This window comes from Microtus ochrogaster, chromosome 1 (assembly GCF_000317375.1).
Source record: "Microtus ochrogaster isolate Prairie Vole_2 chromosome 1, MicOch1.0, whole genome shotgun sequence".
NCBI lineage: Eukaryota > Metazoa > Chordata > Mammalia > Rodentia > Cricetidae > Microtus > Microtus ochrogaster.
The window spans coordinates 35180239-35204707 of NC_022009.1; the positions used below are offsets into that span (position 1 = coordinate 35180239).

A 24469-nucleotide genomic window follows, 5' to 3' on the forward strand; every position below is an offset into this window, starting at 1 on the left:
AAAAGAGAGAGGAGGGACAGAAAAAGGGAACAGGGAGGGGATGTGGATCTGTGCTGTGGCCACAAAGCATAGGGTGTGTGTGGCGTGTGTGTGCGCATGTGTGGTGTGTGTGCGTGCGTGTGTGGTGTGTGTGTGCATGTGTGGTGTGTGTGCGTGTGTGGTGTGTGTGCGCGTGTGTGCGTGTGTGGTGTGTGTGTGGTGTGTGTGTGGTGTGTGTGTGGTGTGTGTATGTGGTATATGTGGTGTGTGGGGAGGTGTACATTATGTGTGTGTGCTCAGGTTCATGTGTGCTTCTATGCATATGTATAGAAGGCCAGGGCTTTCTATCACCCCAAGAATGCTATTTAAGTATCAGAGCCCTGGTAATCCAGTACTTCTCAACTGTTCAATCTACCAGCTGTGGACTAAGTCTTTAATGTAAGATTTAGTGGGAGACCCTTCATATCTAAACCATATCAAGACTGTATTTATTTTAATAGTTGGACAAACTTTGACAAACTATATATTGGGCCAGGAGTGATAGATGGCATGTGATTGTAGTCCCAGTACTTGGGAGGCAGAGGCAGGCAGCTGTCTGTGAGTTTGAGGCCAGTCTGGGCTACATAAAGACTGTGTCAAAAAGAACCAACAAAATACTTATTTATTTTTATTGTATGTGTGTGTTTTGCCTGCCTGTATGATGTGAACCACATACGTGCAGTTCCTGCAGAGGTCAGAAGAGGGTGTTGTATCCACTGGAACTGGAGTTACAGATGGTTGTGAATCACCACATGAGTGTTGGGAACTGAACCTGGATCCTTCGCAAGAGCAGCAGTTGCTCCTAATGGCTGAGTCACCCCTTCCTCTACCCTAGGATAAACCTGTGATGGGTTGAAGAGGGGAAAAAATGTAGCTAACATCTTCAGATAGCTAGGTCCCTGGATACCTAGCTGAACAAAGGATCTTAAAGTGATGAGTATGCCAAGCAGAACTGCAGAAGGACCTCTAGAACAGACGGCCTTGCCCTAGTCAGTATATGAAGGGTACTCTCAACTTTCTGATTGAATGACACCCGGCTAGCAAACATTGTGTTCTTGGATATGGCTTGTGTCTTTGAAAACCACATTGGAAGCTGATCCCTGTGATGTTAACTTTAACTGCCAACACGACATACTTAGATTCACCTGGGATGAGAGGCTCAGTGAAGGATTTTCCACATTGGGTTTGTCTCTAGGGGACTGTTAATTAATTGATGTGGGAAGACGCAGCCCAGGGTGAGCAGAACCAATTCCCTAGGCAGGGGATCCTGAGCTGTGTTAAGAGTGGAGAACTCAGGCTGACTAGAAAGAACCAAGCAAGTGAGAATGCACGCCATTTCCTTCTTCCTGCTCTTCACTGTCGATATGATGGGACTGGCTGCTTTAAGCTCCTGACAGTTTCATTTCTCTGCTGTGATGGACTGTAACCTAGGACATTAGGGTGAAATAAACCCAATTCTCCCCTCAGTTGCTTTTTGTCGGGGTATTATTTTTTTATCACAGCAACAGAAATACAACCAAGAAGGTCTAGTTACAAGATAGTACAGGGTGGGCCCAAGTGGGCCCTTCAGGAGGTGATTACGGTTCAGCCCTCATGAGAACGTTAGTCCACCTATGACTAAGTGACTAGCGAATGAACTTGAGGAGGATCTGGAACCTAGGATGGTTAGGTCTCCTGCACACTTGCTGCCTGCCCTGTACTGCTTCCTATTCTGCCAGCATAAGGCCCTCCCACGTGTGGCCCCTGACCTTGAACCAGAGTTGTCAGCTAAAGTAACTCTCACCCCGTCGTCTGTGGAATTGCTCCCTACCCTCTCCCCTTTGAGACAGTTTTACCAAGTCCAGGATGGCTTTGAATCCTGCTTCTCATACTCCTCTAGTGTGGGGGATCCCAAGTGAGTGTCCCCACACCCAGCTCTGTGACACTCTTACTAGGAACAGAAAACGGATTTAAGACAACACATGTTCTGGTTGACAAAAGCAATGCCTTCCTACCTGTTACTCCTCTGTCAATCAGACCTGGGTTCAGACAATGAACCAACAATGAGGTGAAACTGAACAAAGATAAGGATAAAACCCTGTCTGAAGATGTCCGTTCTAATAGTGCTTATGTGGGGATACCGTAGACAACATAGACATGAGAAGCAAGGTGGCATTTTGGTGTCATTCTAGATTGTCATTTTCACTGCAGCTAAATGGGAAATGCACAGGACATCACGTGAGGTGAGCACATCCCACCCGTACAGCGATCCTATGAACACGGCTAAAGGGCAGAACTTTCCCACTCTTTCAAGTCCTGTCCCGTCATCGGCAAGTGGGGTCATTTGGCACAAATCCCTTAACTTCCCTGTGCCTCCGATACCTGGCCTATGAGTTGGGGAGTTTGGATTCAGTGACCTCTGATGTCCCCTGCTTTGTTTAAAATATTTAGGGCTGATGTAAAAAAAATGCACACATCTCTTGGGTTTCTGATGTGAACAGAACGGGCCCTTGAATGAAGAACCTGTGTCCTGGGATTTACAGAGGCAGCCGCTACCAGATTTTCAGATATCCCATCACATGGCACTTCCAGATTACATAGTGTTAGAAGCCAGTACGGAAATGTGTAGCAGATGGGGAGAAAAGTGGAATCCTCAATCCCCCTCAAATGAGTTGCTGTATTTGAGGGAGATTTAGCTGTCTGCTCCCAAAGCATTTTATTATGGAGTAACATAAAACAGTTCTCAAGTCATTAGGGTGCTTTATCCACAAATGCCCAGGAATGATTTCAAATTAAGGTATGACTGCTCTGAGCACTATTCAAACATGCCCCTCCCGGGACGGCTGATTTACATGCAGGGGGCAAACGCTCAACACACTGATTCCTTCACTTCTGCTTGAGTGAAAAAACAAAACAACACCTGTCCTCTCTCCAAACTTTAAAAAAAAAAGTCCTTATTCAGTTCACAAGCCTCTCTCTGATTTTATATTTCTAATGATGAGACAGGGGAAAGGTCAAAGTACACAGTAGTTGGGCATGATGAAATATACTTGTGATACCGACACTCAGGGGTGGGGTGGGGGCAGGCTTTGCTCAAGTTCAAGGCTGGCCTGGGTTACATGAGACTGTCTCAAACAACACTCACACTTACCATGGATCTTACACGGTTATCTGAAAAGTGATGGGACAGAACACGGGCTTTCAACTCATAAATAAAAGTCTCCTAGTCAACCAGGCTTCCTCCGAAACACCCTCAGCTACCCAGAACCTTCTAAGAGGTTGTAAATTCTTAGTTTAGAATACTTCCTGGGTCATGAGAGGAGAAAGCAGCCAAGCCAAGAATAGCATAGACATCCTTCCAAGACACAGCAAGCCAAAGGGCTTCTAAGATCCCTGAGGTACCGTGTGAGTGTGTAAGAACACACATACATACACGTATGGTTGCAAAACTGATTTGACAGATGGGCACCATCAGGGGTGGGGCCTGCAGCTTAAGCCCACGCAACACAGGAAACCTCACTGGCCTGGACACAGACAGCACTGCCAGAGCAATAGCTCTTTCTCATCTCCATGGGTGGGACGCATGGCTATTCTTAGCTGGTGGAGCAATCTGTCTGGTTAATTCCACTAATGAATGAGATTCTGGCATGCTAACCCTATGTAGCCAGTGTTCCCCACCTTCTTAGAGGGACAAGTACTTGGGGGTGTTCCACTGCTCTGAGGATTTACAGGATGGAATGTCTCATTAGAAGCCTGGGGAACCCCTCTGCAGAGGAGGAGGAAAGACTGTAGGAGTCAGAGGAGATGGAGGACACCAGGAGAACATGGTCTATCTGTTCAGCTACGTGGGGCTCACATGGGCTCATGGAGACCGAAGTGGCAAGCCTGTGGCCTGCATGGGTCTGCACCAGGTTCTCTGTGTATATGTTATGGGCCATAGCCTGGTGATTTTGTGGGACTCCTAACAGTGGTACCCGGTGTAACTCTGACTCTTCTGCCTCCTCTTGAGACTCTTTACCCCTATTAAGTTACCTGGTTCAGTCTCAACCAGAGCTTTTGCCTTGTCTTATTGCAACTTGTTTTGTCCTGTTTGGCTGTTGTCTCCCTGAGGTCTGTTTTTTCTCAAATGGGTAAAGAGTGGATCTGGGGTGGGGCAGAGTTGGGGTGAGGAATGCTGGGAGAGGTGTGAAGGGTTAACTGTGGCGGGGGTGCTTGGTATGAGACAAGAACCTGCTGAAGAAGAAAAAAGGAGCAGCCTGCAGGTGCTATACTTTTGAGAATTCTCTTAGCTATTTTGATTGTCCAGGTCGCAGTTCCAGCTGCCTTGAAAATTTCAAGAATGGTTGTATGGCAGCTGGGGAGAGAACTCAGTCTGTAACGTACGTGCCAAGCAAGCATGAGGATTTGAGTTCAATACCCACCCCCACATCCAAAAAGAAAAAAAATCTAGATGCCCACCCCACATCCAACAACAACAACAATCCAGATGCAGTGGTTTGTATTGAATATCCAGTGAAAAGGAAGTGGGATACAAGATGCCTGGGGGTTTCTGGCCAGTCGGCCTAACCAAATTGGTAAGCTCCAGGTTCAATGAGACCTTGTTCAAAAAAAATAATAAGATGGAGGCTGGAGAGATGATTCAGCAATGAAGAGCACTAGATGCTCTTTCAGAGGACCTGTGTTCAATCTCCAGCATCCACATGGAGGCTCAAGACTGTAACTCTAATTCTAGGGCATCCAGTGTCCTCTTCGAGCCTCTATGGGTACCAGGCATGCATGAAGTGCACACATATAGATACAGACAAAACACCTCCACACATAAATAAAATTAATAGTAATAAAAATAAAATAGAGAGGGACTGTGGACCTCTGATTCACATACAGGCATCCTTGTTTACCCAAACATACGTGTGCATACACACACGAATCAAACATGTACACACAGTTGTATGTGCTATTTTCTGAAGCTACCTGCTTGGAGCCTCAAGCATTACTCAACATGGCAAATTAAATAACTCATCAGATTTGGCTCAGTGAATGACATCTACCCTTCCTCCCAATAATGTCTCTCCTCAAGCACTGACTTGGCATTGAGAGGACGTACCGTGACTTTCAAGGTGATCTTGAAAGCAAGACCCAAAGAAGCATGGGCCAAGCAGGACATTGAAGGGGACACTTGGAGGACACTGGGAATTATCATCCATCAGGGACAGTTGGACTATTACTTCCACAATAACACTGTGACCCAGGATAGCAGCTAAGGGATACAGCCTGACAAAGATGCCTTAGTGGGTGGTGAAGCCCAGGTTAAAAAGCAAAACAAAATGAAACAACGGGATGGAATCTTAGAGCACTGCAGGGATGGCTTAGGGTAGAAGGCCCGCTGTGCATGCCTGAAGACCTGACCCACTAAAAGTCAGAACTCCATGAAAGGGACCAGGAAATCTTTTAGGAGCATCCCTTCCTCTCTATCAGAGATGACAGATGCTTAGTCACCTGCTTTGGGTGTGTGCTACAGAGACTCGTCTGCTGGAACCATGGGCCCCAGGATGGTGGCAGGTCCTTTAAGAGGTGAAGATAATTAGGTCCTAAGGGGCACCATGCTCAGCAGATATTAGTGTAGTTCCCGCAGGACCTGGTTATTTCCCAGGACAAGGGGTTGTTATAAAGAACAAATTTAGCCCTTAATCGCTCCCTTCTGGCCTTGCCATGTGATTCCCCACGCCATCCTGGCTGCATACAGCTGATTTTCTTTTATTATACTAGAAAGGAGGCTCACAGGGTACATATGTATAGGGACTGGCGGGGGCACTGAAGCACTGGTGACATTTCGTGCTGGGATGTCATCACTTGAGACCCTCAGGATATAGGACAGGTGGGCAGACCCCAATCCCAAAGTACATCTTTATTTTAGTATTTGGCGACTTCCAGACAAGACAAGATCTTAGTCATACATTCTGTGACTGATGACAGGAGCCCTGTGTCTGTCCTACACTAGTGGCTTTGCAGAATTTCTCATCAAAATGAAGGCAGGTGTGAAGATGGGTACTGCGTGCAGTTAAGACTCTAAAACCAGACAGAAAATTGTGTAGATATGCTTTTGTGGGTTAGAAACAGGGGGATGTCTTGAGACCAGGGAGATGGCTCAGGGGGTAAAAGGTCTCCTCCTGTGCAAACCCAGATACCTGAGTTCAGATCAACAGCATCCACATTAGAAAAAGGAAACAAAACAAAACAAAACAAAAAGGCAGGGCAGGGCGGATGGTCATGCATATATATACTTCTAACCCCAGGCAGAAACAGAGGACTCCTAGAGCTTGCTGGCAAGTCAGCCTAGTTAATGGTGACCTTCTGGTTCAGTGGCAGTTCCTGTCTCAAAAGGTAGAGTATCTTCCAGAGGATCCAAGTTTGGTTTCCAGCACCTGCATCAGGCAACTCACAACCCCGTTACTCCAGTACCCGGGGATCTGACGCTCCCTTCTGGCCTCCACAAATAGCTGGCATACAAACACAGACACAATACACATTAAATAAATAAACATTGGGGATTTATCAAGGAAAACATCAACCTTTGGCCTCTGTACACAGCATACACACACACACACACACACACACACACACACGGTCTCTTCCACAGTTCAGTGGTTACACAACACACAAGGCTCCTCTTCAATTGATGCAACTCAGTAATTTTTATTGCAACTGGAAGACAATACATCACAGAAACTTTATGGTAGGTCTGGGGAAGTGTTATTTACAATAAATGATGAAGTAGTTTGTCTTTGGCAATATGATTACACATGAAGAACGCAAAATGCTGTATGGATCCCTCCCAAGCAACACCAAGTCCCCCGAGCTTGGCTGATGGCGCCGTCTCCACACCGCTGCTTTAGGCAAAGGCAAGCACCACCCAACGGACATCATTTTCCTTCTCCTGTAAGATTCTCCCCTTCTGTTCATGATATTGGCAGTTTCATACAGAAATACAGAAAAAAAGAAATTGGCTTCTGAAGAAATTATTACTCTTATAAATTAATTTGGCCTTGTAGATCTGTTGGCCTGGAAAGGTGGGGTGACCCCAAGATTCGGCCACAACCCTCTAGGCCTTCTCGCTGTTTTGTCACTATGGTTTTGTTTTCTGTAAAATTAAAACAAAACTCAGAAATGTTACAGAATCAGAGTATTAAGAAAATGTCCATGTAGCCATTTCCCAGACACACACACTGATACTTTCTCCACCCCCACGTTCACCATGACAGTGCAGGTAGTGGGGGACTGGCTGAGCCAGCTGTGGCCTTGGATGGCTTCAACACACACACTCAAGAAATGGTGAATGCATCCAAAACAGAAAGTGTGCTGTTTCCTCTAAAACAGGGGAAATGGGGGGAGTCAGGTATGCCAAGATAGAAAACAATTTCTAGGTTTGACAGGATCACCATATCGAAGTCTGCTGAGAATCCAATATGGAGCATTGATTATTTGCAAAAGGGTGGAGAAGGCATGTTCTCCGCTTTTGCAAATGAGACACATCGGAGAAACACTGCTGTAGAGATCTCAAATAAAGAGTCTTGATTTCAATACTAACAAGATAGGAAGGGTATTTGTGAGCATCCCACAGCAAATCAGAAATGAGCATTCCTCAGTGGAATTCCTCAGCATTCCAGAAGCTCCACAGCACGGGGCAGCACCATAGACATATCCATTTCGGCCATGAAAAGGTGATCGCTTTAAAATGGTGTTTTCCTTCCTTAATTTTTTTTTTTTTTTTTTTTTTGGTCAGTGAAGCTAGCACTTGTTTGCTGAAGGGTGGAAGAGTGACCAAGTCACACCCATTATTCATGATAAAGCAACCTAGTGGACAAGTCTGTGCTTAATTCAAGAACAGCCAGCAGGGGAGAAGACGCTGGGAGTTAGCCACCGTGGCTGGCGCGCTCTCAAACAAAGAAGGGTTAACAGATGAATTCACAAAGGTGGGCGGGTCTATACAGAACACTGAATGCCGTGTGTAACTCCTCATGACATCCCAAGAAACAGGAACACCACACAATGTATATACTTTGATTTACACATTCCATTACAAAGGAAAAACAATAAAAGACACCATTACAATTCTGTAACTGTTAACTGCAATAGAAACCGAAGTCTAGTCTGACAGGTAACTAAAAAGGGTTTATCACGTAGGTTATATAGCAAAAGTGTTGATGTATATTATATATAGTAGTATAAATAATAAAAAAGTATTATTTAAATTAGATCACAGTGCTGCATCATGTGCCTAACAGTGTTTGATATAGTACTGGTGGGCTGGGACCTACAACACGAAGGACTGAACTGTCAACACTGGCAAGTCACAATCAAGAGGGGACATATGCTCCAATGTTTTCTTTTGGTGGCAAAAAATAATACTAAAAATAAAAAACCTTCTCAAGACGAAAGAAAAGGATTTCTTCATAGAAACAAAGAAATCAGTTGCAACATCTGGGCAGCTGTGATCCACCAGAAAGAAATGAGTCCCAATGTGAATAAGGTTTGAGAGGGGAAGAGGATCACCCTAAATTTAGTCTAACCCTATATATGGGAAAACGTCCCATGTGGGTCACTTGTCCCTAACTCTGGCATCATGTTATAGCCACCCCACCCCTCCCCAAGAGGCTGGAGGTCCCAGAGTGGCACCACTGAAACCCAAAATTGGTGACTTGGGGTGCTGAGCATGGGCTTGCTGTGTTAAACTCTTAGGCTGGGCACCAAAGCCATTCTCTCTTGCCTGGGCACCACTGAATGCAATACTCCTAGAATGTTCCATGATAGGAACCGCTATGAACAGAAAGCGCTAGACATGCTGAATGACTCTACAGGAAAAACCCATTCTTAGGGAAGGGTGTCAACCCATTCTTTCTTGAAGACCCAGGCAAAGAGAGAGACTTGCTTCAGGTGTCCTGACCACGGTTTCCTTACACATGTGGGTTTGGTTCAGCTTTAGTTTCAGAGAGCCAGCTTTACCAAAAGAACTCTTGAGAAATATCCTGACTGGAAAGGGGGAGGGAAGTGGGCGCTTGTGATGAACCAGAAAGAAAATCTACGATGCAAACCCTTTCCACAAAGTCCTAGAGAAAGCAGAAAGATAAGCAAGAGGGGATAAAGGTTGGTGCGTTTTTCACCTAAGGAAAGAAAGCCACTGTCTCTCCTCTTAAATGTGTCTGAGGGCCAACAGCCAGTGGTTGTAATGCCATGGTGCTGATGTGGTCACTGTTGTTTCCAAAGCATCTGTAAATATTGCTATAGTTCCCCGTTTCCCCCTCCCCCCTGCCCCATGTGAGTACATGAGACCCTGGAATGACACATGAACCACAAAGAAAGAACACCACACCCCTTGAACGATGCTCAGGCGATCTGTCAGACTAATGGATACACAGGCTAGTGTGAAAGCTAAAAGAACACCTGACGTTTGGGAACAAAGTCCAAGACTAAAGTGAATTACACTTAAGCAAAATATTCTTTCACAAATAAGCTTGTGCTTAAATTCTCTACTGCTCTTGGGGGAGGGGAAAGAGAGGGTGCCTCCTGCCCCTTGGCTTGTTAAGGACACGGACAGCCTCAGTCGGCAGACTTCGCTACAAACATCCACATACACATTGATAACTTTGTTTTCGCCTCAACAGTCAAAATACAGAGTTAAACACAATTGAGCCATTGTTTTGGTTATGCATAATGTGTATGCCTCCCAAAACAGAAGGAAAATAGAAAAAAGTACCCTTACTAAAGTTTCCCCAACAAGTCTTCCAGAAAATTCCAACAAAGGCGCCAAGGGAGGCTCAGGAAAATAACACTTAGAAAGCTGCCGGATGAGGTATTTATGCAAAAAGAGTGGTTCTGGGGTTCAGAACGCACTTGTATAAGATAGTTTTCTAGATCTCTGGGAGATCAGAAAAGTAAATCACACACACACTGCATCTTGTTATCTCTGAAAGAGGCCTCTGCCCCTTCGGAAAAGTGAAACGAGGGGAGACGGCCCACGTGGGGTTTTCATCGGAAGAAGTCCCCTGCCAGAAACAGTGCCGAGCGCTTACCTTCGCCTTCAGTAGAGGTCTGAGTCTCACCGTTTTTGGGGGTGGGGAGGGTGGTCTTTTGGACTTGGTTAGGTAACAGCAGAAATCAAAGTGTGGCTCAGGTTCCAGAGCCATGGATGGCTTGTAGGGTGTCAGAGGTTTGTGGGGAGAGAGATCAGGGCACTGGGAAAACACCTGTGTTCTCATCTAATCCGGAACCCCCTTGAGGGGCCAGGTTCAGGGACAGGTCTGAGTAAATCTCGCCCGCCCCCAACTCCTGTTCTCTCTGGAGCTGCCTTCAGGTTAAGTAGGGGGAGGCAGCAGAGAACCTCCTTCCTTCCAGGCAGATGCGGTTGCCATGGTACCTGGTTCCGACAGGCGGACATAACTTTAAAGGCTCCTGTCCTGTTTCAAAAGTCCAAGGTCACCTCAGTTTTCTCCCTCTCCCAAACATCCGACCCTGAGCCATGGTAGTGTTTTTACAAGTTCCCTCCGTTTGGGTGGAAGGCCATATTGTTTTAGGGATTTCTCTTTAGACCTCAAGGACAAACAGGTTTCTTTTTTTTTTGGCAAAGGTAACTGGAGTTTCTGGCTTGTGTGACATGGTCTGGTTGTCATTCAGCTCTCACTATCTTGGTGGTCTTAGTCCCAGGGCGACTACAGCTGAAGAGGCAGCGACAGCCAGCCCCCTTCTCACTGCGAAACCTCACAGTCGCAGCAAAACACACAGGGCTGGCCCATCCAAGCCCATAATCACTTACTTCCTCCTACCCATGCACCCTATCTCTTACCCTCACCCAATAAGGCCCATTAGCATGTTCCCCCTTCTTCTGGCGAATTTGCATAATTATTCACTGCCTTTTTCCTAGAACCAAATCACGGTCATGGTTTTTCTCAAGTAAGCATCCCATCATTCTCTTGACTCTATCATACACACTACTAAGTTTGCCCTCGAATTATTGCGTCATGTTAAACACATACAGACAAAGGGAAGGACACACTCTTCAGTAGAGAATCAGAGGGGTCGGGGCTGAGTGCGGACAAGGCAGTATAGAGCTCAACCAACCAAGCCCTACCAGAGTACGGAGATAATTTATATTGCAGAGTAAGTTCCCCAACAGTCAGAGTTTTGTCCCTGAAGAAGGTTAAACCTTAAACACCTGCTTCAAAAAACCAAAACAAAATAACAACAACAACAAAAGAAAAAGGGGAAAAAAAAGGAAAAGAAAAAAAAAGAAAGGAAAAAAAGAACAAAAGAACCTCTAAGCCTAAGGGCTTAAAAATTAGAGGCATAGCCTTCTCTCTATTTTCTATATTTATATGAAAATAATTCATGCTTCATGCTAAATACATTATTTACCTTACAAGAACTTTGTTATTTTTGAATAAAAAAAAGTTTATTTTTGTGATTTTTTTTTAATTTTCTTTTTTTTTTCTTCAAAGGAATCCATGCATCGTGGATCAGAAATTTCTGCTGGCTACACTGGCTGAATGTGAAAACCACTGATTTTATTTTTTTATTTTTGCAAAGAATGAGTTCTGGCATTAATTGCAAACCCTTTTTGAGAGCTGTATAGGAGTTGTATTGATTACCATGTTTTTGCTTTTCGTGTCCATCAGTGCGCCTTTAACCTCTTAAAAAGACATCACAATATGAACGGCAGTTTTTGTAGCACCCCCCCCCCCAAACTTGGATCAAATTGTTTGAATGGGAAAGAATCTGTACCATTTTTCCTTAACAGCTGCTGTCATGTTTTGGGCATGATTGCTTTCACTTGGGCAGTTAAAAGGATATAGCCTGTTTTCTGCATCAGCTTTAAGTCTGTGTGTGTGTGTGTGTGTGTGTGTGTGTGTGTGTGTGTGTGTGTGTGCAGGCGCACACAGGGCCAACCTTCAGGCTTATGGCTTTTTGAAGTCTTCTTAATTGAACAGAGAGCAGAATTCAGTGGTTAGCAATGGCTCTAAGAATTTTCCCTGTCTCTCCCCCTTAGACACTGAGGCCGGATGTACTGAACAGTCTGGTAGTCAACTTGTGAGACGGTACCAGGTTCAAGCTTAAGAAGTACAGAAGACTGGCAGCCGAGCCCTGGGCTTGCTATCTGGCCATGCCATTGGCGTTTCTGGCCAGAGCACAGTGTTACCCTTAGCGGATGCTGTTCCCAGGGGGACATGGGGCTCCTCCGTCTCTGCGATTGCTCCCCAGTTTCACTCCAAACAAAATTGACTTTTTAAACCTAAGGGTTGGCCTGAGCGTGATGATTCTGCATGCGTGCCTCCTGGGTGGCGCAGGAGTGTTCCTGTGACATTAATGCTGACATCCCTGTGGGTTCAGTCACAGGTGTCTGACAGGCTGCAGGAAGCAATGGTTAATTTTGGCTTTTTTTTTCTTTCGGTTTTTGTCTTCAGATAAAGAAAAGCTTTTGTAAAACGGCTGAGTGTCAACATGAGTTCTATGGCTTCAATCTCCTTTAAACATAAAATTCTTAAGGGTCCAAAAACAAAGGAGCGGGGGGCAAATTAAAAAGAAAAAAAAAAAGAAAGAAAACCAAACCAACAAAAGGAAAAAAAAAGAAAAAGAAAAAATTGCTGATATTGCCACAAATCATTAGAAATCTCCTGACCTGCTGAAACCAAATGGCCATAAGTTCAAAACAAATCAGAGACTTGTTTCAATTTTTTGTGGTTTCCTTTTGTTCTTTTTGCCCCTTGGCCGTCCGATTGGTGATGTTGTTCAAACAGGACCGGATCCCCGCCAAGTGCAGGAGGGAGCCGGCGGCCTCTTTCATCTCCTCATCGTCACTCTCGGGGGGTTTTTCTGTGCGTCTCTTTTTGAGGGGCAGTGTGTCGCTGGGGACCTTCCTGGCCTTGGCGAAGTGCTGCCGCTTCTTGTGCTGGGATGCGTACCCGCTGTCCCCCAGGGCATCCTTGGCCTCCTTCTGGCTGGGCTTCCTGTCATCCTCCTCTGTCTCGCTGTGGCTCTCGTGGCTCTGGAAGCTTCCCTCACTGCCCTCCTGGCTCCCCTTGGTGGCAAACTCATAGTGGTCGTCAGCCGAGGAAGAGGAAGAGGAGATGGAGTCGCTGGCAGGAGAGGTGCTTCGAGCATTGGAGGACTTGGCACTACTGTAGTTGTGATCCTCCTTGGGATCGCCACTGACTACCGGGGAGCCACACGGCGGCTCACTCTCAGTCCGCATCCGGCAACTGGTGATGCTATTCCTGCAGACGGAAGAGGAAACACCAAATTACACCTTCTCTGGTGGAGGCTCCTGCAGGCACTGCTAACAGGTACAACGATCTCTGCAGAAGGGCCCCCGTCCCCGCCCTGTCCTCACGCTCATCCCTTCCCACCCCAACAGACACGTTCACTTAATCCACGGCGTCTGAGTTGTCAAAGCAATACTTTGAGGTGATGGAGTAAGACACCACCAGCCGATGCTGGCTGGGCACCTCTGAAACAAAGGCATATTCTCTTCTGGAATTGTTGTATGAAGTGGCATTTGTCAGAAGGCTAAATACAACATGCGGGGAAGAGTCCTGCCTTGTGGTGACAGCTGCTCACTCAGGTGCCCTCTCTCTCACTCACTCTGCCGATGTGCACGGAGTATGTAAGAGAGGAGATCCAGGAGGGCTGTTAGTGAAGATTCGAGCATCTAACGAAACAGTAAGTCGGGGCTGTCTCATGGAGGAGAGGCCGGAAGTTACTGTTTCTTGAGCTCCCGACCAACAGACGCCCCGCTGAGCCCATAAGCGTGTTTAACTCCATCAAGTGGACCTCAGCCTCCTTCTTCACATGGGTCAGAAGTGAGTGCCACAAAGTTCGGTCACTGACTAAAGCCACACCGATAGTGACAGAGCTGGGACTGAAACCAGCTCAGCTGCACTCAGATCAGTGTTCTCCTGCAATTCCCCTGCTAGAACGTCACATGGGCTCTCCCAGCACCCACCATGCTCCGGGTCACTTCTTGTGTATATTTATGCCACTGGCCATTCTATGTCTCCTTGTTCGGAGGTAGGGAGAGGCACCGTGCCCACCTTCTGCTGCTTTCCTGATGTGCCTGGCACACAGCAGGTGCCCAGGGTGGGTGGGAGTCTGAGGGACAAATGAGCGCAGGAGGCATGGGGTACTATAGTCAAAGGGAGAAGGAACTTTAAACATCTCCCCCAAGTCCCGAGAAGGATGTGTCCTGTGCTGATACGGGACCAGTATAGACACTGCCAGAACCTTCTGGCGGAGACAGGCATACTGGTGCACTTTTGGGGCGTGAGAACTGGAATATAACTGGATCTCATCCTTACTTAATGAAATTAACTTTCTCTGAGATTTCAGCACGGGTTTATAATCCATAAATTACACACCAAACTCTGCAGGGAGTGACAAGCTCCTTCAATTATTAATAACTTGGCACAAAGTGGCTCATGTTGGTGTAGGCCAGCTGCACTGAGCTGGTGTCAGATGCCTCCTGCTGCAGGGGGTTGTCACTCCAGGACACCAAATGCTGAGAAGAAATTAGCCATCCTGAACTCGTTGGAAGGTGCGTTTCTAACTACCGCCTCCACCCCAGAACCCAAACCCGAAACCATTCATTCCAGTTGACATTCGATACAGCTGAAATGCCTGCAGCTTCTCAGCCTTGGCCGAGTCTGTGAATCATGATCTTCACGGTGACCACAGATTAGCATCAGCGAAAGCCACTTGATCTCAACAGGCCCTTAGGAGTTTAAAGCATAGGCCCAGCAAAGCCATGTGCTCTCAATCTCAAACCTGGAAGCTGACCACTTTTCTCATCCACAGAGGGAATACAGGAAGTGAGGCCTTGCAGTCATCATTCAAGGTAAAAATGATCAGTGTTTGTAACTAAGAAGCCGCGGTGCAGGCTGATGCTGACTGCTGCTCTCCTTATGGCTCTCATTTTGTTCCACCCTGCTTAAATGCCATGGGTTATCTCAATGGTTCTCAACCTGTGGGTCACGACTCCTTTGGGGGGTCACCAAAGACCATCAGAAAACACATTATCAGTCATAACAGCAGCAAAATTATAGTTGTAAGTAGCGATGAAAATAATTTTTATGGTGGTGGTGGGGGGGTCACCATAACATTAGGAACTATATTAAGGGGTCACAGCATTACAAAGGTTGAGAACCATTGAGTTACCTGGTACCCAAGGGTTCCCTAAGGAATTAACAGTTCTAAACCTACTGGTTGTCATTTGGAAGAGTTGCCTGTGCTAGGCACTGACCTGAGATTCTGACCTCTTGCCAAGTATGAAAAGCAGACAGGATTAACATAAGGATCATCTAAACGGGACTGGAGGCAGTACAATGCCTCTCTACCAAAGAAACCACAAGCAGAGAGATAGGGCTGAGAGAGAGAGGCTTGCTCTAAACATCTCCTGGTCAAAGCTTTTGACCAGGTAGCAAGGGAGACACATTTAGAAGCAGCTTCCCTGACTACAATACAGATATGGCGCGGCGATGCATTTTACAGGCATTCTGAGTTCACTAGGGAATATGGGGAGGGCTGTACAAACTAGACAGCCTGAGTTTGATCCTCAGAACCAAAGCTGTCCTTTGAGCCCTGAATGGGCATCACACACAGCAACATTCACAAAAATAACATACAACACAAGAGGACAGACATGTACCCACCCATCCAACCTATCATTTTAAAACTAACTTGAAATGTGAGCAATGGGGGAATCAGGAAACCGGGGTTTTCCCTGGAACAAATACCTACCCCAGGACTGGGGCAAGAGCCCAAACTGATGGAGGAGGAAAGAGAAGCAGAGATGGGAAACTGGTTTTGTCACCTTCATGGATTTTATGGTCGCTCCAAGGGAGTCACAATAGACTCAAGCCCACCATTCCCATGGGCACCCAGAAGTTTGAAAAAGCAAATCTTCTTAGAATAATGAATGCACTTCAAATCCAACCACAGAGAATCCCAACTCATTAGTGTGCACAGAACCTAGGTTCATAATTTTAAAGCCATTAAGCACAAGGGAAATACACTATTATAAGTGAGAGACAGCAAAGAAAAAGCTACAGAGCCCAAACTGCAAAGACTGCGCATGTTGAGACCACAGAGTAGGAGATTAGTATTTAAAACAAACAAAGACGAGGCACAGGAGGTCAACAGCCCTGGAACCCTGGCACTCAGGGGGCGAGGCCTGGGCTATACATAAGACCCTCTCTTACGGACTGGAAAATAAATTATACAACATGCAGCAGAATATGGCTAAGGGGGGGGGAATGCAGGTGAGAGGGCTGGACTGACCATCAAACTGGACAGCATTGGTGCTGAGGAGACAGGAGTCACGAGAGCTTGTTCAGCGCTTATACAGAAGCTGGGAGCTGTGAAGTCTGTCTATAATCCCAGTGCTGGGGGGCAGAGCAGACGTGGGAGGAAACCCCAGCTTCCTAAACAGTCTAGCCCAACCCATGTGCTTCAGGCTTCAAAATACCTGTGTGTGGTGGTAGCTGCCCACAATTCCAGCACTTGTGTGTAAGACAGAGAGGTCAGGGCTCAAGGTCATCTTTACCCACCCACATAGAGAGCTCAAGGTCAACCTTTGCTAGGAGACTGTCTCAAACAAACACAAGAAAATTTCACATAAACTGAGCCGGACTTTTAGAGGGGTTAGAAAGCACAAGATATCACAACCAAATTAATGGCTGAAAAATTTCTAGATTGGCTGAACTAGAAAAGCCAATACATGCTTATCAGGATAAACAATGAAATCCACGCCTACCTATCACTATCAAATAAAAAAGGTAAGCCAAAAAACAAGCAATACAGGTCACAAAAAAACCCAAAGAAATTAACCAACCAACCAACAATCTAATTACTTAACCAAAATCACAAGGACAGCTAGGCACAAACAACACAACCTAACCAATCAGTCAAAACCACAAAAGATCACAGCACTGTATCATGGCAGTCCCAGCTCCTCAGAGGACAAGGCAGGAAGATTGCTGGCTATACCAGGACGCCAGGGCTGGGCAAAGGTGAGATACAAAAGTAGAAGGAAAACACCAACGTGTAGGGAGAAGCATCAGCTGACTGACCACAGCCAGTGAGGGCAGTGACTGACCACAGCCAGTGAGGGCAGACAACACTGTCAAGATGAAAGAGAGGACACGGGTCAGAGGACGCCTTCAGACTAGAAACAGACACAAGGTCAAGGCGCTATCCACAAACTATAGAAACTTCCTAAGAACATTATTTGGGAAGCACAAATGTGATCTAAAAGGGAAGACCTGGCACACAGGAAGAAATGACTAGCAAAGGAGACACAAGCAAACGGTGACTGAACTACAGAATTATGATCGATGGCTTAAGAACAAAGAGAAGAAAAACAGGCCAAGCACTGGACTTTTTAATTCCCCATTTGGGAGGTGGCAAGAACTGAAGCAAAAATATTCGAAAGGCTTGGTATTGATCACAAGGTTAAAGATATCAATCAAACATTTTAGGAGGTTCATGTCAAAAGTTTTAGGGCTCACAATGAAAGAGGAACGTGATGCTTAACTTGGGAGGCAATGGAATGAGAAGAGGGAGAAGTCAACATAAATAATGCTCAGAAGGGTCTGGAAGCTGGGGATAAAGTATGAGTTTGTGCAAAATTAGACGGATATGAATCCAAAGATGCTAATAAAAATGGGCAAAACCCCCTTCAACCAGAAAGGTACACGTTAGTGCTAGGGATTGAAAAAGGTATGCTGTTTATACACCGTGAGCCTAAAGCAAAAGAACAAAGAAAGGTCAAGATCACGGAAGTGCTGTGTCAGTTGCGGAAGCCAGCCAGGATGAAAGACAGGTTTCAAGGCAAAATGCTACGACTATAGATACAGTCCTAACCCACAAATGTTCGGTTCGCCAGGGAGATCAAACTGCTCTCAACAGGAATTCTTCCAAAAAGAAGATGGCTCCAAAATACATCTCCTACAGCTAGAGTGTTTCAAGAAGGAAGAGCCAGACCCAGGGTGTGATGGGTTTAACATGTCATTCCCAGTGTCAATCAGACTTCTCACACATATCACACACACACACACACACACACACACACACACACACACACACACACACAGAGAGAGAGAGAGAGATACATAAATAATGAAAATGGAAAATACTTTTTTAAGTACATGTGGAACACTTTTAAAAAATTGATCGTATTAAACTATCTATTATCTACCTACACTTGGCTATATATACTGGGGCATCCAGACTAGGCTTAAATATCTCAAATGCCGAAGAAGTCTCACGTTACTGTGCATCTAAGTTCACGGTGAATGCTTGAAGTGGAGACTGAACATTAAGAACCTTCTACTCCTTTTTTTTTTTTGTTTTGAAAGTCACAGATGCCCTTCTAAGAATATGTACTGGTCAAAGAAGAAGCAATAATGAGAAAAAAGTCAGGAAGGATGCAATAAGGCTGTGGTTGGAAGGAAATTAAAACATTAAACTTTGTAGGAAAAGGATTTTAAAAAGGTATGCATCTATACGAAGACAAACAGCAGGGAAGAACAGAAGGTAAATAGCAAAAGCCAATGAAGGGGTCAGACAAAAGGCTCAGCTGCTAAGGGCTAAGGGCTACTCCTGAGGAAGAACCAAGGTCCAGCCCAGACCCCTCCCAATGGCTCACAACCACATGTAACTTCAGCTCCAGAGGATCAGATGCCCTCTTCTGAGATCTGGGCAACCACACTCACATGGTCCACATAGAGACAGATACAGTCAATGGAAACAGGACAAATCAAATGAAACGGTGCTTTGCAAGAAGAAAATGACAAGTTTAACCAAGCAAAAAAGAGAAGACACAAATGAAATAGAAACAGAACGTAGCTATAAAAGAAATCTTAAAAGATCGTAAATACCGAGAGTACTTTATACCAAGATATAAGAACACTTAGGTGAAACACAATCACCCAGTTAGGTCAATAGGAACCACCAAGCCCGCTGACCCTACAATCACTACACAGATTAAACTACCCATCCTGAAAGGGTGATGCCAGCACCACACTGTCCTGCAAGTGAGCTCCCTCAACTACCAGGCAATAAAGACATTCGATTTCATATAGGAAGGGATGTGAGAGCGGCTAATCAGAGTAAATACTCAATTACATTTACAAGGCTAACATAACCTTGACACCACAACTAGATGAGGACCGCATTAGAAGGGCAGGCTGCACAAACTAAATGGCCAAATCCGTATCTAAAATATCAGTTCACCAACTCCAGCAATAAAAGCACAATGCGTCAGGTGTGATAAGCAGAGAAATGAACATGTTGTTCAGAACTAGCAAATTTATTATGCAGCTCATCACAGTAAAGAAAAATTTAGAGAAAACTTTACTGAGTTTCAAGTGATAGAATCTTTTAAAAATGAAATTTGATGATCAGTAATGATAAATACAGGAAAGTAGGACTGGGTAGAATTTTGTAATTATGATAACATATACTTGATTTTGTTTCTTTTTTAAAGAAGTCTCACTATGTAAAGCAGGCTGTCCCAGAACTCACAGAAAGCCACCTGCCTCTGCCCACAGAGCGCTGGGGTTAAAGGCGTGCGCCACCATGCCCAACTCTTCCTACAAATAATTAATATCAAGGGCTGGTGAGATGACTGTAAAAGGTCCAGACGCCTTTTGAGTGGGATAATCACACAGTATGGCATTATCCATCAGTATAAACGACACAGTTATAGGTATAGGAAGCAAACAGACCTCACTGAAGAAGACGCATTGCTCCAGCTAGCAAAAACACATTCAAAAGTGTGTAAAATTGACAATACGTTGTTTATGTTACCAACACCCTTTGAATGCAAAAGGAGGGGATCGTGGTTACCTAGCAGAGGACAAAGCAGTCTAAGCTGGGTGGTGGGTTCACAAACACTGTATCATCAAACGTCTAATAATTGCCAAATATTTCATATATTCTTGTATATCAATAAAAAAACTGCATAAATTTTTTTTTTTTTTTTTTTGAAAAATAGCTCCCAGAATGGAGAATGAAGAAGGAGGGGCTGCAGAGACATCTCAGTGGTTAAGAGTAATAGCTGTTTTTCCTGCAGACCCAGGTCCAATTTCAGCACCAACATGACGGCTCGCAACCATTTCTAATTCTAGTTCCAGGGGATCTGACGCCCTCTTCTGGCTGCTGCAGGCACTGCATACATGTGGTGTACAGACATCCAATCAGACAAAACACTTATACACAAAACATAAAAACTAAAAGAGACAGATAGACAGACAGACGAAGGATTTAAGGAAAGGCAGGCAAAGAACCACTAACCAGAGAACTACATCTCACAAGGTTTCAAATTCTCTCGAAGAGGGTCAGAACTCTGAGTTCATAGTTCTTCCCTACAGTCTTCGTAGAATCCAGTCTAATTCTACCTGAACATCATCTATGAAATAAAGTTCAAGACCCCTGTTAGCCCTGGAGTCCTATTGGTGTGGAGGCAAGGAGAAAGAGCACAGGGGTAAGGGGAGCCCCTTCCTGGGGTTGACAGCTATGGTAGCTCTGTCTTAGGGTGCTATCCAAGGGAAGCACAATAGAAAACATGATTCTCCTGCACGAGGCTCAAGGTCCTGAAGGGTCCCACACTCAGGGGCCTACCCAGAACCTGCAGGAGCTGAGGATGTTCAGACACAGGAAGGGACAAGGAGCCAAAACCAGGACTTTCTAAAGCATTTGGCCAAGGACTGGAGAAATGAGGAGAGCTCCACAGAGCAGATCCACTTTCACGGGTCCAGGCAGGGCAGAAGCAAAGACTCTTGCAGGGATGTGAGGCCCGGGAGGGATTTGGGTGGTCTTTCTGATGGAGTTCTTTGGGTCCTTTCTCCACCTCACCCTTTACTATCGTCTCCTGTCCTCCTGCCTCAAAGCATAAAAAATTTAATACTACATTCTGAAGCCACCTTTGAAGGCCACAGTGTAGAGACAAAAGACAACAGCTGCTTCACCTTAAAGAACCCAACACAACGTGGGAAGAGATGGGTGGCACATTTCCCTCTACTTCTGTCTCTAGGACACACCCCCATCAATGCTGCTCTCTCAGGGGGGCTTCTCTAGGTGACCAGGAGCAAAGCAATGACAAGGAGGTTTCTCCTAATGGTCTGGTCATAAGAACTGGTGCTGTGAGCTGCAGCAATGTCTTGTCTCCTGTTCTGTGGGAAATGTTTGCAAGTGAGGTTCTTAGACACCCAAACGAAACCAAGCAGCTGCACATGGTGATTATGGGGCTCTCCCTCGCAGTTTTGGCACATGTCGAGGGCTGGACTTACAGCCGGGGCCTTACCCTAAGTTTGCCCTGCAGGAAAGGTGGTGGTGGTTCAGCCTAATCCCAAGGTTCAAGGCCTGTGAAAGTATGGGGAAGGCACAAAGTGCGAGTGCCCAAGCCCTCCACGTCATTTGTAACTATCTGCACGGAGTATCCTTAGTATGTGCAGGAATCACGGCTGTGCTAAGTCTACTAATCCATGGGTTTCTGTGTGCATGCCCACGTGCCATGGTCAGAACCACTGATCCACAGAGCAAGGATCCAGGGGACTGTCTCCTGAACATAGTTTCTGGGCACTAGCCCTCTAACAAGGACCCACCTCAGAGCCATTCTCTTGATCCTCAGTGAAAACTGGGGCATTTAGTTCTTTTCTGTTGGAGTGGACATATGGGGAATCAAAACCAGCCCCGAGGGGCCAGTGAGATGGCTTAGCTGGGAAAGGCACACGCTGCTAAGCCTGATAAAGTGAGCTCAGTCACGTAGTGGGGAAGAAAACTGACTCCTGCATGGTTCTCTGACCTTTATGCTCCCCATCCCCAGATATGTAACACACACACACACACACACACACACACACACACACACACACACACACACACACACGTACGTCCTGTCCTGGGAATCGAGAGATGGTTCAGGGGCTAGGAGCACTGGCCGTTCTGTCAGAGGACCACAGCTCAGTTCCTAGTACCAATAAGGTGGGTCACAGCTGTTTTTAAATCCAGTTCCAGGAGGTGACACCCTCTTCAGCTTCCAGTGGGCAACACACGCTAATGAAACACACACACACACACACACACACACACACACACTTTACTTTACTTTAGTAAAAACTAAAAATTTCTTTAAAAAAGAAAAAAGAACCTCGGAGTTAAAATTAAGATGTTTCAGATCCTAGACTTGTAACCTCCCTACCCGGGAGGCAGCACACAGCACCACTAGGAGAGATGAACTCTGGCCCACCCTCTCCCTCTTCTCCCGGGTCTGTGATCATGTGTTCCATCTGATGGAATCTCTTCCCCACATTAGAGTCATATTAGGCATTGGACCTAGGGCCTCATGCCTTCAGGCAGGCATGCTTCCACTAACACACATTTCCAGATCCATCCATTCAATGGAACCTTCAGAGGATTCCCCCTGGGAATGCGGGAGCAGAAGCAAGCAACACGCACTTAGCCACGGGCAACAGTCGTAAGGACGGTGCATCCTGAGCACTCCGCGCCCCAGCAAATTTAAAGATAAGCAGGTTTCCGATGTCGAAGGATGGGCCAATCTTGGAGGTTATTGAGTAGAAAGTCAACACGGTCGAGTCAATTACACTATTGACAGATGCTCTTACAAGGAGATTTCGCATCATAATTATATGCAAAGGAACCCAGCAAATACAAGCTGTGTAATGATCGGCTAATAAAAGTAACACTTCATCCATGTCAATAACAGTTTCAGACTCAAGACAAACAAACATGGCCTTTGCCACTCAGTAGAGAGGGAAAAGAGATCCCCGAAAGACAAACATTTTCACTTAAGTGGGGAGGTGATTAGAAGAACACAGGAAACCTGTCACACAGAGGAGAGGCGGGCACCAGCCTGCACTGCTGCTCAGTGACTTTCCCGGGCAAACCCTGGCACACCCGCAGGACCCGCAGGCACACACCGTCCTGTGGATTGGCCGGCAGCATTCAGGGTTCTATTCTTCCCTGGACTGGTTCTCTCTCCAGTGCGGCTGAATTCAGGTTCGAGGGGCAGGTGGCCAAACTTAAAAGTGTGATGAATAGAGTGAACAGAACAGGATTTCCCTCCCAGTCACATCTTCCTGGGTCTCAGGCAATGCAGAATCTGCAAATTCCTTCACAGCTGGGGGCTCACTCTTCTGAGTCGCCCTATAACTAGGGCAGACAACACAAGCAAATGTCCCCAGACTTACAGAGCAACCCCTCCAAACAAACAAATAAGTAGAAACCTCTTTTGGAAAACAGAGGGTTGGGCAGATAGAGGACAGTATTTGGAAAATACTGCTAATGCAACCCCCTCCATGCGTGTGTGTGTGTGTGTGCGTGTGTGCGTGTGTGTGTGTGTGCGTGTGTGTGTGCGTGTGTGCGTGTGTGTAACGATAAAATGATAACCAGTCAGCTTCCTGCTTCAATGCCATGCTTCTCCACCATAGTGGACAGACTATTGACTCTAGAACTCTTAACAGAATGAAACCTTTCTTCCCTGAGTTACCTTAGGTCACGGTATGTTACAACAACAGGAAAGGAAGTAATACAGGTGCACCCATGACCCCAATGTGTGTGTGAGTGTGTGTGTGTGGCTGGGGTAGGGCAGGAGGCGTGCAGCCAAGCTGCAGATCTTTAGCAAGCAAGCAGCTTGCTCTGCCCTGTGTAGACCCTGACTAGTCGGCTGAAAAAGACCTAATCCCACCCTGGGCAAGCAAGCCACCTAGAAAAGAAAAGGGGACCCAGAGGAACACTAACAAGCACGGCCACATACCAAAAAGGCCACAGTGCAAGCTCCCTTTTAGAAAGGTGTTCTGCAGGAATCCCATGCACACGGAGGGAGTCTACAGAAGACAGACACCGCAAGGGAAAGACACACAAGTCACGGGCGGTCAGTGCTAGCTGTCAACCTGACAGAATCCAGAAGACCCGGGAGACAGGCCTCTGGCATGCCTACATGGACCATCTAGATGAGCAGAGTGGGAAAGACCCGTCCACAGTGGGCAGAGGGCGCTGGGCTGTGTGGACGGAGAAAGTGAGGTGAACACGAGCTTGTATTCCTCCCTCCCGGCATTCCTGACCGTTAAGTGACCTGTTGCTCTGAGATCCTGCTCTTTTGACTTCCCCGCCATGACTGACAACACCCCCGAACCACCAGCCTTTCTCCTTTTACACAATTTGTCAGAGTATTTTATTATGGCAATAGGGGAAAACCATCACTGAACATATTTGCTTCAAGAAAGGCAGGATGGGGGGTGCCAGGGTGATGTGGAGAGAGGTGTGGAAAGTTTCTGGTAGCCCAAGAGTCACATTTTAGGGAACTAGTAAGGCAGTGACTGATAGATGGATAAGAGAAGTAGGAGCCTGTCACGCTGTGCGTGAGGACCCTAAGTCAGAGGTGGACCCTACGCGGGGGCTGGTGATAGTG

At 46.1% G+C, this 24469-nt stretch overlaps 1 protein-coding gene across 3 annotated transcripts in view; it reads right to left on the minus strand.

Annotated features, from left to right (window-relative positions):
• Positions 1 to 6665: 6665 nt before the first annotated feature.
• The window catches only part of Foxn3 (forkhead box N3), a 381858-nt gene continuing 364054 nt past the window's right edge, over positions 6666 to 24469 (minus strand). For all 3 annotated transcript variants that reach the window (XM_005343444.3, XM_013346136.2, XM_026780643.1), the window contains one exon: positions 6666 to 13259. In XM_005343444.3, coding sequence (XP_005343501.1) covers positions 12713 to 13259 — 547 coding nt within the window. In that variant the 3' untranslated portion in view covers positions 6666 to 12712. The remainder of the gene's footprint in view (positions 13260 to 24469) is intronic.